Source organism: Mytilus californianus, unplaced genomic scaffold (assembly GCF_021869535.1).
Source record: "Mytilus californianus isolate M0D057914Y unplaced genomic scaffold, xbMytCali1.0.p SCAF_2, whole genome shotgun sequence".
Lineage (NCBI taxonomy): Eukaryota > Metazoa > Mollusca > Bivalvia > Mytilida > Mytilidae > Mytilus > Mytilus californianus.
In genome coordinates this window covers 14,023,446-14,041,781 of record NW_026262668.1, presented here as the reverse complement: position 1 = coordinate 14,041,781, position 18,336 = coordinate 14,023,446, and the positions used below count along the sequence as shown (strand labels likewise).

At 32.0% G+C, this 18,336-nt stretch overlaps 2 protein-coding genes across 2 annotated transcripts in view; one reads left to right on the top strand and one right to left on the bottom strand.

Moving 5' to 3' along the window:
• Positions 1–1,007: 1,007 nt before the first annotated feature.
• LOC127729296 (protein LZIC-like) lies at positions 1,008–11,825 on the bottom strand. The gene is made up of 6 exons (XM_052237035.1): positions 11,705–11,825; positions 8,472–8,653; positions 7,874–8,009; positions 6,832–6,930; positions 4,644–4,821; positions 1,008–3,968 (listed from the first exon to the last, which is right to left on the bottom strand). Exons 2-6 carry the CDS (start codon positions 8,570–8,572, stop codon positions 3,910–3,912), a joined length of 573 nt encoding a protein of 190 aa, XP_052092995.1. The 5' UTR covers positions 8,573–8,653; positions 11,705–11,825; the 3' UTR covers positions 1,008–3,909.
• Positions 11,826–11,840: 15 nt separating this feature from the next.
• The window catches only part of LOC127729295 (origin recognition complex subunit 4-like), a 36,254-nt gene continuing 29,758 nt past the window's right edge, over positions 11,841–18,336 (top strand). Inside the window, exons 1-2 of the mRNA XM_052237034.1 lie at positions 11,841–11,960; positions 17,903–18,065. Of these exons, the coding sequence (XP_052092994.1) occupies positions 17,917–18,065 (149 nt within the window). The 5' untranslated portion in view covers positions 11,841–11,960; positions 17,903–17,916. The remainder of the gene's footprint in view (positions 11,961–17,902; positions 18,066–18,336) is intronic.

Below are 18,336 nucleotides of genomic sequence, written 5' to 3'. Positions count from 1 at the left end.
ATTTTAATATAAAGTTCTTCTTTGCTTTATAGACAAAGCCATGTTCCAATTCTTACGAATTATGAGGTATATGTGCTTGACCTTATCATATTTGCAACCTCAGTTATATTTTAAAGGATGCTAGAGATCAAACTTGACTTGAAAATACTTCTGGGGAGTTGCACACCATGAAATTCAATAAAATCTTTCAAAAGTAAATCTTTAGATTTGTACACTTTCAAAAGTAAATCTAGGCACACTTTCAATCCTGAAACACTTAGTTATTTTAGAACCTTGTCGTTATATCAAAGAAAAATAGCGGACTTTCAAATGTGTGTTATAACATTAGGTCCACCTCAAATGAAACAAATATTCAGAATTTTCCTATAAGAATCACAATAATTCTTTCATGTCCTTCTCTTTATGCTAGTTTTATAATGGATATCCGTTATACCTGTCGATAACTTACACCTGGCTTATACTTAGTATGAATATATTAATAAATATAATGTCCACCTATTAAACTGAGTATAAAGCAGGACACAAAAGAATTATTTCATAAATAAAATATCAATAAACCTTGAAAGTGTAAAAAAATTCATTAATGGTCTTTTTAAAAATGTAAACATACCTAATTGCAATTATTCAGGATTATCCCTTATAATATATGAAAGTGAACCCCCAATTAACACTGTATGTTTATAAGCAATCCCATCAATCATATATGATCAGTTATAACAATGTTACTATTTCCATGACTTTAAAAAGTAAAATAACAAAAATACCGAACTCCAAGGAAAATTCAAAACGGAAATTCCAAGTAGTGAAATATACATTATAAACATTACTTTAGTAAGTAAAATTGACAAGAATTTTCCTTAAGAATAAGAAGCTAGCTATAGAATTTAGATAATATGATATGTACATTTCTTACACATGGTTTTTTATATGTACATTTCTAACCTACAGTTTTATATTTACATACTCATGCAGCAGCAGGACAATTTGGCAGATGAAAAAAAACAATATAATCTACATAATTTATTAAAATTGTGTAATATTGTAACAATGATTAAAATGATAAATAAATAGTCCTGGAATTCAAGTAAGTATTTAGGAACATATGTTAAACAGCACACTGCCATAACCATCTTAATGCCCATAAGAATACATATGATTGATGAAGTTTTAGAAAACACATTTAACTAGTTATTTGTTTATATGAAATCTTTTTAACCAATCAGAACAGAAGAGGAAAAAGTTCAACAATCCTTTCTTTTCTTCTTGTCCAATCAGATTGTCAACAGTAGACAGACGTGTATACAGTATGTCAAGCTTTATATGAGTTTATTTACAACCATTGGGTGATGTCACTGCTGGAGGAGGTTTCATCCCCGAGGGTATTACCAGTCCAGTAGTCAGCACTTCAGTGTTGACATGAATTATCATTGATATGGTCATAATTATAAATTAACTGTTTACCCAATTTGAATTTTTTGAAAATACTAAGGATTTTTCTACCCCAGGAATAGATTACCGCACCTTAGCTGTAATTGGCAAAACATTTGGGAATTTTGGTTCCTCAATGCTCTTCAACTTCGTACTATATTTAGCCATTTTTAACTTTTTTTATATTCAAGAGTCACTGATGAGTCTTTTGTAGTAGATGAAAAGCAAGTCTGGCATACAGAGTTTTAATCATGATATACATGATGAGTTTATTTATATAGTCTGAAGTTCATAAAAGCTTGAATAATTTAAATGTTTTATTTACTGATTATTCGAATTCATTATCCTTTGTGTGAAACTACAAATCATACCATATCTCCTTAATTTTATACAAAATAAACTGTTTAACAAAATGCATATGTCCAGTAGGATTTCAAAAAAGAATTTGATAGAACAATGAAATAAAACAATAATTTTTCCTCAAGAAAAAAAGAAAAAGTTTGTTCAGGTTTTCTCTTCTATTCGTAAACATACACAAATATGTTTTATATCATCTGACATTTTAACATATTATTTTTATCCTGCAACTCTTTACAATTTATCAAAGACATTTGTTTCCTCAACTATTTGGTCATTTTTTAACAAATGAAGGGAAATTGTTGACAAGGACTACAGGATAAACCTTCACATTTCCATGTACAGTTGACTGCAAAATCTAGATTCAATTTGTCATATATTTTACACATAACAAACATGTGTACTGAGTAACAAGTTGATGTGGCCACAACTTCATGGTAAAATACCTTAAACCAAACTTAAACCTGGTCAATTAACAGCAAAATCTGGGTCAAAGTTAGACATAAAAAGTGCACTTCATAATTTACATGTATACTAAGTTTCAAGATGATATGGCCACAACTTCATTGTAAACTACATTTAACCAAAACCCTATATACACCTGATCAGTGAATTCTGAAAACTTCGTCAAAACCCTTAGGGAATGACCATTTAACTTCAAGGGGGGGGGGGGGGGGGGGGGGGATTATTGATTTTTTCCTAAAAAAATATTCTGATCCTCAATTTGATGAAAAAAAATGTTGTGGTTAAGCAGATGACAAAAAAAAATATTCTGAATCCAAATTTTCCCCATACCCTATAGTGTTAAATTTAAAAAAAAAATATTTTGATTGATAGCATGGAAAAACAAAAAAAACAGGAATATAACAGTTTTTTTCCCAGTCGTTTCATTGGTTGATAGAATAGAGTGCTTGAAGTTGTCATGTTTACTTCCCCTTTATGAATTTATCTTGGAGTTTGGTATTTTTGTCAATACATTTTTTATCATAATGATCATGTGCACTAACTTTAAGTTGATTAAACCTCAACTTCATGATAAACTACTTTACACCAAAACTTAAATCAGATACGGAATGGAAAAACAGATAGACACACATATTTTAACATATAATGCTCCTATTATCTCAGGTGGGGCATAAAATGAAATGTGATATTTGTGCTTTTTTTAATGCAATTATCTTTTATTTTGCATATTATAATAGTTTGTGGTATCACAATAGGTTGTTTTATATACGTTTACTTATATGGTAATACAGATTATTGCATCATGAATGACAAAATATCCTACAGCTTATGAGATAATTTAGCTTACAAATCAACAGTAAATGATTGGACTGTTAGATTATATTTTGACAATTAATTCAAATTATGAATATAGTATAAGAAGGAATGACATGATTACACAAAAGGAAAGCTGCTATTATGCTGTTGAAATGTACCGGTCAGCTAACATATATTGAGAGATATAAAACAGTAACAACCAATGCAAGGTATCTGGTTTACAAATCAGCAGTGTTATGTCATAAAATAAAAAAATCCTGGATCACTATCCTCAACTTCACTTGGGTTTTTTCCATTACTAATTTTGTGCAATTTAAAAGACTAAACATTTTTCCAACCAACCAAGTTCATTGTTTAAACAAAAAAGGTAAAACTTTAACATAATTTCGATCAAAATTATTTAACAGTGTATTGTGGATTCATTGTTACTGAAAATTCACAACTTATTGCATACATCTATTGATGATTTTTTTTAGGGTGAACAAAAATGCAGGATTAATTATTTCAATAAATGCTGCATACAAAAAATCCTAACATAACTTAAAATGCTAGTATTTCCATAAGAATTTTTACATTAAAAAACACATTACAAAATTTCTGAATTAACAGTATCTGTGGGGTATTAATCAAAGTAGACTTTCTGGTTATCAGTGGACCACAAAATTTAAGTGTTCAATTTTTTTATATACTTATTATAATGAATTCAGGTATCCTCTATAATACAATATTTCTTAGATAAACGAAAAAATTGATGACAGTGAAAAATAAATAAATCCACATTTTTATAAATTCTCTTCCTAACAACCAAAGTATATATGCAGTCTTTGTCCATAAATAAATGTGTTATCTGTCTGCATCTTTAACTTGTGAACCTGCTACATCCAAAACTTTGTCTCCAGCAGCTGAAAATAAAACAAACAGTTTGTGATCAGTTACTGACTTTATTTCATTAATGACATTTGACCAACACCAAATAAGTTTAAAGACAGAATGAAGAATTTAACAAAATATTGCTAATATGATGTCATTTCTGAAAGTATCATTACCATCCCCCCTAAACAGGTTTCTATTTACTCTCTTTATCACATAATATGTGCATGATAAGTAGAATGCACAAAATTGTAGTGTTTTTTTTTAATATGGCAGTTTTTTTTCAGTATAAAACATGAATTTTAAAAGAAGTTATGGGATGAAACAAAATGATGGGGGCAACAAAGAATAATACTTTAACTAGTTTTTATTTGATTTTGGCTCCAATATATGAGATCAGACATTTTGACCAGCCAGTGGCAAATATTTGTTTACACAACTGTATAATTGTCAGATTTGTCAGACAGTCTGGCAATATTTCATGGAGACTCAAAACAAATCTCAATGAATTTGCATTGTAAAAAATGTGTAGGTGCTACCTTTACCAAAGTTTGATGCAACGGAGTAAAATCCTCTATTACAATAAAAATATTGAAATAAACATTGTGAAGTCAAGTTATTTTTTATTTATTTTTCAAGTGTTTTAGTACATTCGTTGAAAGAAATAAGGTCAATTATATCCATACAGAGAGAACTTAATATCTTACCCAATTCACTTGATACTTGTTCAAATTGTTTAAGACTAGCACTAGAATTATTTTGTAGATACATTTCCTCCTCAGGACTCAAAATTTCTCCCAGTTTCTTCAAAGCTGTTAATATTTCCACACACTGTGCTGTAGCCATTGCACTTTGTAATTTACCAATTTTTTCATCTCTTTTAACCTAGAAAAACCAAAAATGCCAATATTACATAAATAATAAATTATCAAAATAATTTATAATCTTTAAAGCTTTACTGCTTTAATAAGGTAAATTTACATGGGCACTATTATTAAAGTTTGAATCTGTATTTTTAAATAAATCAGAATGATTGTACATGAATAATAGATATTTTATTTTAAAGAAGTATATTCATGAAGTCAGAAGAAATAATAATTTATAGATATTTAAATGATACACGTATTGGTACAGATATATACTGAACCGCAAAAGAAACGTCGCAGTAATTTGAGGCAAAAATGATGGCGTGCAAAATGTGGCACAACATGTAATCGTAGAACTTGATCAGTATACCAGCTGCATTGACACCATTTCCTCTACTTGGTCCAAGATTCTAGAAGACAACAGGTCCTAATTTCTGGTTTAAGTCGATTCCACCCCATACCATAATGCTTGGACCTCCCCATGCATCTCTTTCCATCATGCAGTTATCAGTGTATCTTTCGCCCCGTCTTCTCCAGAATAGTGTCCTGCCATCTTCATTTGAAATACAGTAACGGCTTTCTTCTGAAAAGATTACCATCCTCCACTGCTGATGTCGCCAATTTTGATGATGAATGGCCCACTGTAGTTGTTCACGGCGATGACGTGGTGTGAGAATAGGGCCTCTAGCAGGACAACGACAACTCAGGTTACAACAATTCAATCGACATCGGACTGTATCATCACTAATTGGTCTCTGGTAGTGTTCACGTAGACATTGGATGGTGTGTACATTGCAGTTTAATGCATTTGCAACAACTTGAGGCCGCTGTCAAACATTCTTACATCCTATTGCCTGTTCTCTTTGTTGTGGGTTCAGTCGTGGCATTAGTACTGCATCAAACAGATAATGATGACACAAAAACTTGGCACCTCTTGAATACCCTTAATTAGGCACAGATTCAACGTGCATATCATCATCATGAAATTTGACTGTGGAACGTGTCCAACGGACCCAGCAGAACCAATATTAGGACAACCGAATTAATGAACGCAGTAAGTCGTAACAGTGATTTAAACATAATCATAGCATCATTTAAAGGTAATTTACCTAAACCAAAATAAATAAATAAATATTTGCAGTGTATTTGAAAATTTTAGTTTTCGGAAAATACGTTTCTTTTGCGGTTCAGTGTATTATTATTACAAAATGATAATGTCTTTTGTAAATTTTATGCAAAAAAAATTTAGTTCATTAGACTTATGTGGGTTGTAACTATATTTTGTAAAGGACCAGAATATGTTGGTGTATCTACAATGATGTAGTGATGTTAACATAACAGGAAATCAACCTTTGTACCATATACATGGTAAGATGAGTGTTTCAATATATTTTTAGTTTTCTGTCGGTGTGTCTATTTAATTCAAGTTCAATATTTTTAAGAAGTGTTTGTCTTGTAAATTAATAGTAGTTACCTGTATTGTCGACAATTACATGTAAACATTATAGTAACAGAAATATTTCATTAATAAAACAATAAGTGATTAGCATTTTATCATTAGACAGAATGTAGCATTTAATCCTGATTTGGAAAATAATTTGATTCAACTGGATTTATACATCTTAAATAAACACTTTAATTGTATTGGTTGTATTCAGATAGAACAGAGCCAGTTTATCATATTTTAGACATGTACTTTCTGTTAAATGGATTAGAGTTATATCCCTTTGTACACCCTATTGTCTGTGTAATTATGTGTTATTTATGTACTTTCAGGGCTATTTATTTATGTCGTTCATAAGTATAACTATCATTAAACTCTAGGCAACCTTCTTTATTACCAGTGTATTAACAATAAGTCATAAGTCTAGGAAAATAATAAAGAAATAACAAATCGACTTTTGTTTCATTTCTTATTTCCCTTTATGGATCTTTTCCTGGTATTTTATTATGAAACAAAATCAAAAGTAATCAACATAGATGCAGTTCCCTGTTTTGTTTTTTTTTATCAGCAAATGCTGTGACTCACCTCTGATAATCTTTGGCGCAGTTGTCCAGGTTGTTTCTTGGCAAACAGACGGATAACTTCTGGAGTTTTAAAAGCTTGACTTATTGCTGCTTGTATAGCCTACAATAAATTAGAATGTAATTCAATACTTTTTGAAAATGTCAACTTATTCCTGCAAAATAAACATAATTGAGAGATATTTCAGATTTTGATGAAATTTTGTATGCAATTAGAATTCATTAAACTGTATCTGAATATCGAAAAAATTATATTTGTAGCATTTATACTTCCAAAGATAGTGTCGACTCAAAAATTTTGAAATAGGTCTGTAGATGTATAGAATGTATGTAAAAAGCAGCATAAATACGCATTTTTTTCACTTTAAATTTAGTCCATCCACAGAATTTTGATTAAAATTCTATGGTATTGCTGTAAACATTTTTTTTTTTCATTGCGAATATTTTGTTGTTTTGACTCTTTTTTCATGCTACATATTGAGACTAATTAAAATTTACTGTAAAAAATAATATAGTGACTGCCTAATATTTTCATATCAAATTTTGTGGATAGAATTTGGAGAAATACAATTCAAAGTGAAAAATGAAGGACTCTGTCAATACTGCAGTAGTACTACCATTCTGAATCTCCAATTGAGCACTCACAAACATGTTTAACTATGCCATATTCCATATAAGCTTTCCCAAGCCAGGTGCCTGTAGTACATTGGTTGTCAATATGTAGTCTTCCATTTCATGTTTAATTTAATGCCATTAGGTTAAATTAGGCCATTCATTTCTCTAGAATTGTGTCATATTTTGTCATTTCAGGCCTTTTTTTAGTTTACTATACATTATAGGTCTTGTTAATTGTTGAAAGCTTTATGGTGATCTGAAGATAACATTGTTTTCATTTGGTCTTTGATGAATAGTTGTTTAATTGAAAATCATACCACATCTCTTTATGTCTTATTTTGTTATAATAAAGTTCACATGCATGTAACTGCAGTTTCCTATATTGTTTTATGAAATAAAATAAGATGATCCTGAATTCATTAATTACTTACTAACTGCATGCCATTTAGTTCATCAACCAGGCTGACGTTGCCTTTTGTCATCTTATCCAATGAATCTTTAAATTCTTTCAACTGGTCAATTGTTTCATTCTTTGTTTCTTCATACTCCTCCTCTTCTAAATCTTCTCTGTAAATCATTATTAGTACATGAAATAATAATCTTATATAATTATAATTCAAAAGCTGATTGCAAATATTAAATCTTGCAATAAAAATTATCAAACAAATCAGTAAAATTGACGATTCATTTGTTCATTAATTTTTTTTTAGGAACAAGCCTTATTTCTGCATTTTACAAATAATCCTATACCTACTACACATATATTGTACATCATACAGATCTATTCATGACCAGCAAATGATTTCTGTTTTCAAGTTTAATTTTTTACAAGTTTGACATGTTTAGTGTATCCAATTTCTTATAAGTATTTTGTTAAATTGGCTTGAATACTTTTACATATGTAGATTATATCTCATTAACATATCTTCCTATTAACATCTTTCTCCATTGATTTTGTGTTTCTGGATTGTGGCCTCATTGTTGTATACCGCCATCTCCTATTATTCATATTTCTATTTATGATCAAACCTGCATTCCTCTAGATCAGCTAACTGCTGAACTAATCTGTCAAGCTGTTCTTCTAAATTTTGACGTAATTTTGTATTTTCTTGAGTGCCTCTTGAAGCCATTCCTTTTTAGATTTTTACAGAAATTTATAATGGCAAACAGTTCTTTTCACTTCATGTATTCTCCTATTCTGGATATATAACCTGTAACAAATGAAAACTCAGTTTATTTGTCAAGGAAACAGGAAACATTTATCAAAATTGGGAAGATTGACTGTTTATTTTGTCAAATTTTAAATATTGTACGGTCGTTTGGCAACTTTGTGGAGAAAATAATACAAGAACATGCCTTGCAATTCATCTATAAAGACTATACAAGTACGGTACATATGAAAATTTACCTACCTATATAAACTCTGGTTTATCCATGCTAAAAATTAGAAGATTAAGAACTATGACTGTAGAAATCCTTAATATATTACATCAACGATGTTAATCATATCTTCATGACATTGTTTCACTTATTAATACTTATTGTAGAAATTCCTGAAGTGAGAACAACTAAGTTTGGCTTACACTCTGTAAGATGTTCTGGGCCATACTCTGAAATGAGCTACCAAATGACATTCTCAAACAAACAACTTTAAACCAGTACAAAAATTGGGTTAATAACTGGAATAATACCTTATGTAGATGTGGCTCCTACAGATCTTAGGTAATATTATTTTGAATTCAAATGTACACTTTATTGGTTGGTTCATATTGTTTAACAGAGTGCTGTTTATATTTATTTATTTTATATTACATTGTACATGCACTATTTTAATATTAGACTTTTGCATTAGTGCCTGGAATGCTTCTTTTGCTTAGACTACTTATACATATGCTATACTGTTTAAGCATGCTTGCAACTGTAACCTTATTGTATACCATATGTATTATATTGTGAGTATGTGTGTTCAATGGTAAAAAGCTCTACAGAGTTTATGTTGCAAGTAATTTGTAAATTATGTGTATATATATTCAGACTTAAGGTAGATGGGGTGTCTAAATTATAATCCATAGAATTCTTTAATAATTTGCCAAAATGTAGTTTATATCATGCTTTTTAAAAAAAAATAATAAAAAGAATGGGTCACGGGGCTTATTTTCACGCTACAGGTTGTGCAAAATTGACAGATTTTGTATAGATTATGCATGGAAAACCCAATTTTCTGCCATAAAACGAAAACTACACCATAGAATTTTGAGATAAAATATGAGAAGATAGCTCTAATAGTATGTTTTCAGATAAGAAAAAGAAAAAATGGGGTCACGGGACCCTTTTTCTTGCTACATAATAAAAAAGATAAATTCCTAACACATTCTATTGTAAAAGTAACTTTATCTGAATTATCTGCCCTTACAATTGAGTTGCCTCCCCTTAATAAATAATAAAAAAATAGGAAAAAATATAATCAAACAAAAGTATTCTGTTTTTTTTGTAAAATACAACCATAAATATTATAAAATATGTCATTTTCTATATTCAAATGAAAATTCTTACACATGAATTACCTACTACTCTCAAAATTTGCACCTTTTATTAAAGATCTAGACCGATTGTTTTCTGGTATTTCAAAATCCAAGATGGAGGAAGACACCCTATCTACCTTAAAATAAAACTGCTACATTGTATGTCTATATCATCTGGATAACGTTAATGGTCTTCAAGGAATAGAATTTTTGAAGGCCTTTAACTTTTATTCAGTTCTCATTTGAACTTATGGTGATCTAAATCATGTTAAAGGGGAAATTCTGCTTTATACAGTAATGTGTGCCTCATGACAGCCATTATAATGAAAAGCAAAGTTCTATTTTTATCATTGCAAATTTCTAATATTGGGGATAATACCTTTTAATAAGGATCTTCCCAAACAAGTTTAACAGGTTTGGAACAACTCTTCAAATAGGGAACTATTATCTAAATAAGTAACAATACCTCCATTGAGTAACATTTTGATAGTCAAGATAGTGTTATTTTTTTATAGTTTTTTTTTTAGCTGACAATCATGACAATGTCCAAGTCTTTTTACTTAAACTGGCACACATTTATGGAAACAGGAACAATTTTCCATACAAATATTTGGGATTTTCATTAAAGGTAATGCATTTCAAAGTTTTTGATTTTATGTAGATTTCATAGAATTATAACTTCTCTGTAAATTAGTTTTGAAAATGTTGTGGATTTCTGATGAATGTCCGTGCCATTTAAAGTACAGATGTAAAATGTTGATTTAATAAAAAATATTTTTCAACACTAGAATAATATCTACATTTTGTAGTTAATCATTTGAGGAACTATTTCCCATTTGGTGCTTCTAGCTGCTTAGGGACTTTTAGTATAGAAAGTCCTGTTTTGCTGTAGCCACAATGGCATTTTTTATGATTATTCTGCAGCTTTTGGTCAAACAACAGTGTGCCCATATGCTTAATAATAAGAAATTAATAATAATTAACAAACAGGATAGGTGCTGCACAGGTCAAATTGTGCAAGTAATAACAAAATGATTTATGTTTTTTTTTATCAAGTGACTGAAGCTTTAATAATTAAAGACTCTTGGCTGTGGCAGTATAGTAGTGGACTGTCAACATATATTTGTTCTGCCTAACAGAAGTTCCACTGGAAACTTTGTTATAAACAATGTCATTATATCTGTTCCTGGGAACAAATATTCTATACCATTTATTCCATTAGGAACATATACTGTAATATTTATTCCAGTGGAAATAATATTCCAGAATATTGTTTCCATTTGGAACTTATATTATGAAGGAACTTCTATTCCGTGACCATGGTGACAGGACAAGGCACTCCTGTCTCGGATAGTCCTTGGATAGAATGATTCAACCTTGTTAGAAAATGCTACTTGGAAAGAACTATTAAGTGAAGTATTGCGAAGCATGTATGGAACGATGTGAACTCTGTAGTCTGTGCCGGAGATTGACAGAATGTGACAGGGTTTAAAACATCATACATGATAGTGGGGCCGAACCCTCCCCCTAGACCTTGGACATTGGTGCAGCAGAGCAACACAAGGATAAACTGTACAAGTCAATAAATAAAAAATAAAATATGTGTAGAATTAAAAAGTGAGTACTAAAAAATAGATAGATTGACAGCTGGTGTATCACTGACTGAGCCTAAATTTATGTAAACCAACAAGTCTACTTCAAGTTCAGCTGATAAGTGATGTTTTAAAAAAGACTGCCTACACTATATGTGTTTAAAAGTAACTGTATCTCTGTTAGAACGATTGGATAAGCTTCGTAAACATCTACATCAATGATCATATCAACGGTCCATAGTTCAGCCCAATTGTTTAAGGGAGATAACTATTGGTCCGAAGTTCTCCTCTGTTGGAGACAGATTTCTCATAAACAGCGGGAAATTTCCACATGTCACAGACGAAAACAACAAACATACATAACAAAGAGGCTGGTTCCAATTTGGCAGTATTGTAAAGTGCAGGTATTGCAATTTTTCATAAAAAAATAAAACTGTATTTCCAAAATCATTGGCATTTAACATGTCAACAAATGTCTAATGACCTAATACAGGAAAGAAAATAACTTTGATTGACAGCTAATTGGTATGCACAAAACTAGACCAATGCATTACAATGCATACACATGTATTTTCTTTAAAGATAGATGTTCGAACCAATGAGGCAAATATTGTAGAACATATCTTTATTGTAAATTATTTATTTAGGGTCAATAGATCGCCAAATAATTTTATTTTTCAATGAGTTGTTACTGGCTTTAGAAGCCCAGGGGAACCAGTCTGACTTTAATAGTGCTTGTTGAAATTTAAAGTCATTTCAAAGAACAAAACATATTCAATTCAGTGACTAATTGAGGTCAATTCCGATTTTAAAAATTCATAATGCAGTACATATCATGAACCATGCAGATCTCAACAAATACTCTACCCATTACAACACGGCTTTGGTTCTAAACGTTCTTGCGAAACCCAACTTATTGAATTTGTGGACAACATCACCAACAACATGAGTGCAGGTAAACAGACAGTCATCTTGATAATGGATTTTTCTAAAGTGTTCGACAAGGTCAGTCACAGTCTCCTCGTACATAAATGGAACTAGAGGAAATGTCAATAGGTGGATTGCCTAAGCTTCCTGTCACATCAGACACAAGCTGTAGTAGTGGATGGAGAGAGCTCATCACATGTTGATGTAGAGTCTGGGGTACCCAAAGGCTCATTCCTTCGGCCGTCACTATTCCTGCTCTACATCAACAACATGCCAGATGGAATTAAATCCACTATCTGTCTATTCGCAGATGACACTATAGCATACCTTACTATATCAAATGTCAAAGATTGGAACGACCTACAAAAAGATCTACATGATCTAGATAAACTAGCTACAAGTGCAATGTACTTACCATCAGCCAGAAAAAACAATACCATTGCAACATCTACAATCTACATGGTCATACTCTAGAACCTGTCAAAAGCGCCAAATACCTAGACTGCACATTCAGATCCAAACTGAAATGGGATGACCATGTAAATAACGTATCTAACAAAGCCAATATAACAATCGGCTTCCTAAAACAAAATTTGAACATTGGATCTACTTCTGTAAAAGAAAGTGCGTGTAAAACACTTGTAAGACCTATAACAGAATACGCCAGTCCAGTATGGGATCTATACTATAAAACAGAGATTGACCAACTAGAGATGGTCAAGAGACGAGCAGCATGATATGTGATGAATAACCACCATGATCACTCAAGTGAAAGCAAGATGCTCAATTACTTAGAATGGAGATCTTTGGAACAAAGGCTAAAAGATGCAAGACTCAACATGCTCTTCAAAATTATAAATGAGAAAGTTGCAGTGACAAAGGAAGGTTGTCTGATGCCACCCAAACGACTGTCAAGAAGCATGAATGACAGAAGCTTCCAAATTCCAGCATCATCAAGTGATTATTGGAAATATTCTTTCTTTCCACAAACCATCAGAGATTGGAACACTCTCCCTCCTGGGGTTGTATCAGCACCATCAGTCGAGGCTTTGAAAGCTGACTAAAGTTGACAAAGCTTAACTAAATTCAAACATTATGGGGGAGGGGGAGGGGTCTGTATGCGCACCAAAGTCATGGCAAAATATTCAGTTTGTTGATTGTGGCCATTTTCCGGTAGAAGTACATTATATGCATGTGTATTTTTTTTCTCAGTTTAATTAAAATATATAGCAACTCTCCTGACAAAAAATAATACCTGTGACTAAATGACCTGATGAACAGAACCAAAAACTTAATATCATAAATAATATTACCAAATAAATTGTAACAGTTCTGCTTCTAGTGGTACTCAATTGATTTAAATCCTACCAGAAATGACCCCATGAAGACTTTGTTTTAAAAGTCATTTCGGTATGAATTTTAGAAATAAATAGAGAAAACATGCAAGTGTACACTCTAGCGTTATATGACTTCAGTATAGGAATATTTAAAAAATGTGAAATGCAGTTTTCTTGCATAAAATGAATAAATAAAATGAACAAATGTACATAGCAGAAACAAAATGTTCTTGTGGTGAATAAGTGTTTCTTGTTTCTTGTTTTTTGCTCACCTGGCCCAAAGGGCCAAGTGAGCTTTTCTCATCACTTGGCGTCCGTCGTCCGTAAACTTTTACAAAAATCTTCTCCTCTGAAACTACTGGGCCAAATTTGACCAAACTTGGCCACAATCATCATTGGGGTATCTAGTTTAAAAAATGTGTCTGGTGATCTGGCCAACCAACCAAGATGGCCGCCATGGCTAAAAATAGAACATAGGGGTAAAATGTAGATTTTGGCTTATATCTCTGAAACCAAAGCATTAAGAGCAAATCTGACATGGGTAAAATTGTTTATCAGGTCAAGATCTATCTGCCCTGAAATTTTCAGATGAATCTGACAACCCCTTGTTGGGTTGCTGCCCCTGAATTGGTAATTTTAAGGAAATTTTGCCTTTTTTGGTTAATATCTTGAATATTATTATAGATAGAGATAAACTGTAAACAGCAATAATGTTCAGTAAAGTAAGATCTACAAATAAGTCAACTTGACAAAAATGGTCAGTTGACCCCTTAAGGAGTTATTGCCCTTTATAGTCAATTTTTAACCATTTTTCGTAAATTTTTGTAATCTTTTACAAAAATCTTCTCCTCTGAAACTAGTAAGACAAATTTAACCAAACTTGTCCACAATCATCATTAGGGTATCTAGTTTAAAAAATGTGTCTGGTGACCTGGCCAACCAACCAAGATGGCCACCATGGCTAAAAATAGAACATAGGGGTAAAATGTAGATTTTGGCTTATATCTCTGAAACCAAAGCATTTAGAGCAAATCTGACATGGGGTAAAATTGTTTATCAGGTCAAGATCTATCTGCCCTGAAATTTTCAGATGAATCTGACAACCCGTTGTTGGGTTGCTGCCCCTGAATTGGTAATTTTAAGGAAATTTTGCCGTTTTTGGTTAATATCTTGAATATTATTATAGATAGAGATAAACTGTAAACAGCAATAATGTTCAGTAAAGTAAGATCTACAAATAAGTCAACTTGACAAAAATGGTCAGTTGACCCCTTAAGGAGTTATTGCCCTTTATAGTCAATTTTTAACCATTTTTCGTAAATTTTTGTAATCTTTTCCAAAAATCTTCTCCTCTGAAACTAGTAAGACAAATTTAACCAAACTTGTCCACAATCATCATTAGGGTATCTAGTTTAAAAAATGTGTCCGATGGCCCCGCCCGCGAACCAAGATGGCCGACATGGCTAAAAAATAGTACATAGGGTAAAATGCAGTTTTTGGCTCATCTCTGAAACCAAAGCATTAAGAGCAAATCTGACAGGATAAAATTGTTCATTAGGTCCAGATCTATCTGCCCTAAAATTTTCAGACCAATCAGGCAACACGTTGTTGCGTTGCTGCCCCTGAATTGGTAATTTTAAGAAAATTTTGCAGCTTTTGGTTATTATCTTGAATATTATTATAGATAGAGATAAACTGTAAACAGCAATAATGTACAGCAAAGTAAGATCTACAAATAAGTCATCATGACCAAAATTGTCAATTGACCCCTTAAGGAGTTATTGCCCTTTATAGTCAATTTTTACAATTTTCATAAATTTTGTAAATTTTTGTAAATTTTTACAAAATATTTTCCACTGTAACTACTTGGCCATTCATTATAGATAAAGATAATTGTAGGCAGCAAGAATGTTTAGTAAAGTTAGATCTACAAACACATCACCATCACCAAAACCCAATTTTGTCATGAATCCATCTGTGTCCTTTGTTTAATATGCACATAGACCAAGGTGAGCAACACAGGCTCTTTAGAGCCTCTAGTTTATATAGATTAGACTGTTGGTTTTCCCGTTTGAATGGTTGAACACTAGTAATTTTTGGGGCCCTTTATAGCTTGCTGTGTGGTGTGAGCCAAGGCTCCGTGTTGAAGACCATACTTTGACCTATAATGGTTTACTTTTATAAATTGTGACTTGGTTTGAGAGTTGTCTCATTGGCACTCATACCACATCTTATATCTAATGGTAGGAATCCAAGGTGTACCATCTTGTCAGTCTCTTTTGAATGCAGTCAACCACATATTGGAGCATTCGTTGTCTTTCGGGAATTAATGGAATGATAAAGACTTTAACATCATGTTGTGGTTTTGACATCCAACTGCACAGCATGTTTTGGGCATGTTGTCAGTTCTATATATTACCAGAAATGTGCATTAAACATTGTGAATGTATCAAAACTTGCAATAAAAATGGTGGATCGCTTCACCACCCCTAGTAACAACAATATAAAGGGAAGTAACTTTGTATTCAAATACCCAGATGTTTGGAACATCTATCGTAACGATAGCATATTTGTCTCCCAAAATTACTACTTTAGCCAGAGCTCTAGCATAATACTTCTCTACAAACTGAGCTGAAGTAGAAAAACAGCTAGAGATGCACCTCTTCACTCTTCCCACTTCAAGAGTCGCTATTCTATAAAATTTGACAATATTCAACATCCAACATCAGCTTAACTCTTTAAATCTCTTCTAAGCATCGTGGGTTTTTCAGTTGGAGCACCCAAAAATTACAACTGTATCAGTTAGGGTTTGAACTGGGACCCATGGCACAGTAAGCCACTGCTATAGCTACCAACTGAGTTCAAGGAGTATTCCCACTAGCACAGCTAATGAAGGGCGAGTATATCTACTAGGTCAAGTGAAGCACTGCTGCAGTATCCTCATTATTTAAATTCATCCTAATCATTTGACAGAAATGGCTATTTACACCATGAAGTTAAATCTCGTGTGAAAACAAACCTGATGTGTGCAACTTGATAAGCTATAAGGCCTGGCAGCACCTTGATATATTAATTAATATATAAAGTGTAATGTCTCTATCAGATGATTATACTGGAGTAAACAATCCATAACACCATTTCAGGTACCATCTTTAATCATCCAAACACATCCGACAGTACACATGTTATAATGCATATATATTACAAATAAGCATCTATACAGTTTACACAGCATCATTTCAATGTAAGGATAGATAATTCTAGAAATTTATACTAATAACACTGAACAATGTTACTAAAAGTGAAATGCATTTTGTCTTTCATTAAATTTAATGTTCTCCTGGATATTGATGGGGTTTCTTTTTGTTGCTACAGGTGTGATGAAAATAAACGAGTAAAACCTTTGAGATCTCGCACTCAGGTTACATGTTGCATTGTTTTTTATTGATTGATGTGGACAACATAGGGTGAAAAGGTGTATGCACAACAATAGGTGATTTAAACAGTGTAACTGACTGGACAATATCAAATGAAATTAAGGTGTTGGTTTTTTATGCCCCACCTATGGTAGTAGAGGGGCATTATGTCTGCGTCCGTTCGTTCGTCCGTCTGTCCCGCTTCAGGTTAAAAGTTTTTGGTCAAGATAGTTTTTGCTGGCTGAAGTTGAAGTCCAATCAACTTGAAACTTAGTACACATGTTCCCTTTGATATGATCTGTTCAATTTTAATGCCAAATTAGAGTTTTTACCCCAATTTCACGGTCCACTGAACACAGAAAATAATAGTGCAAGTGTGGCATCCGTGTACTATGGACACATTCTTGTTTACCAATCTTCTGCAGAGATAGAAAAATAATAAATATCAAAATTAAAAAGATTTTTATTTCTGAAGCACAAAATGTATTTCACTTTTCCATATCTAGTTGCTGCAAGCCTGCCAGGCATTATGACTTTTCCAGTTGCACAGAATTGTCTAAACTCCTGTTGTAATTAAAGACATTTTTATCAAACTTTTATAATTAACCTTAATATGAACAAGAACATTCAAGACCAGCTTTTTATTGTTGATTGTATTTTTTCCAGATAAACATAGAATAATGAAAAGTAGTAGAAGAAAAAGCAAAACTACTAAAGAGACAGACTCAGGGGAGACAACTAGTTTACAGAATGTCCAGGATGAACTCAGGCTGAGGTTTAGTCAGAATGCACTGTCACCAGCATTACATGGCTATGAAAAAGAAAGGAGGTAATATTGGTGTTAATATAATTGACGTAAGAAGTTTACAGCATTAACGGTTATCATGAAATAGAAGTTCCCTCATAATATAAGTTCCTAGTGGAAGAAATATTCTGTTATATTATTTCCCGCTGGAACAAATATTACAGCATTTGTTCCTAACGGAATAAAGGGTATAGAATACCACTTGTGGTAGTGTGTTAGCCTCAAGTGCAAGAGGTCCTTTGTTTGATCTACAGCCAGTTCAAACCAAAGACTTTAAAATTAATATTAACTACCT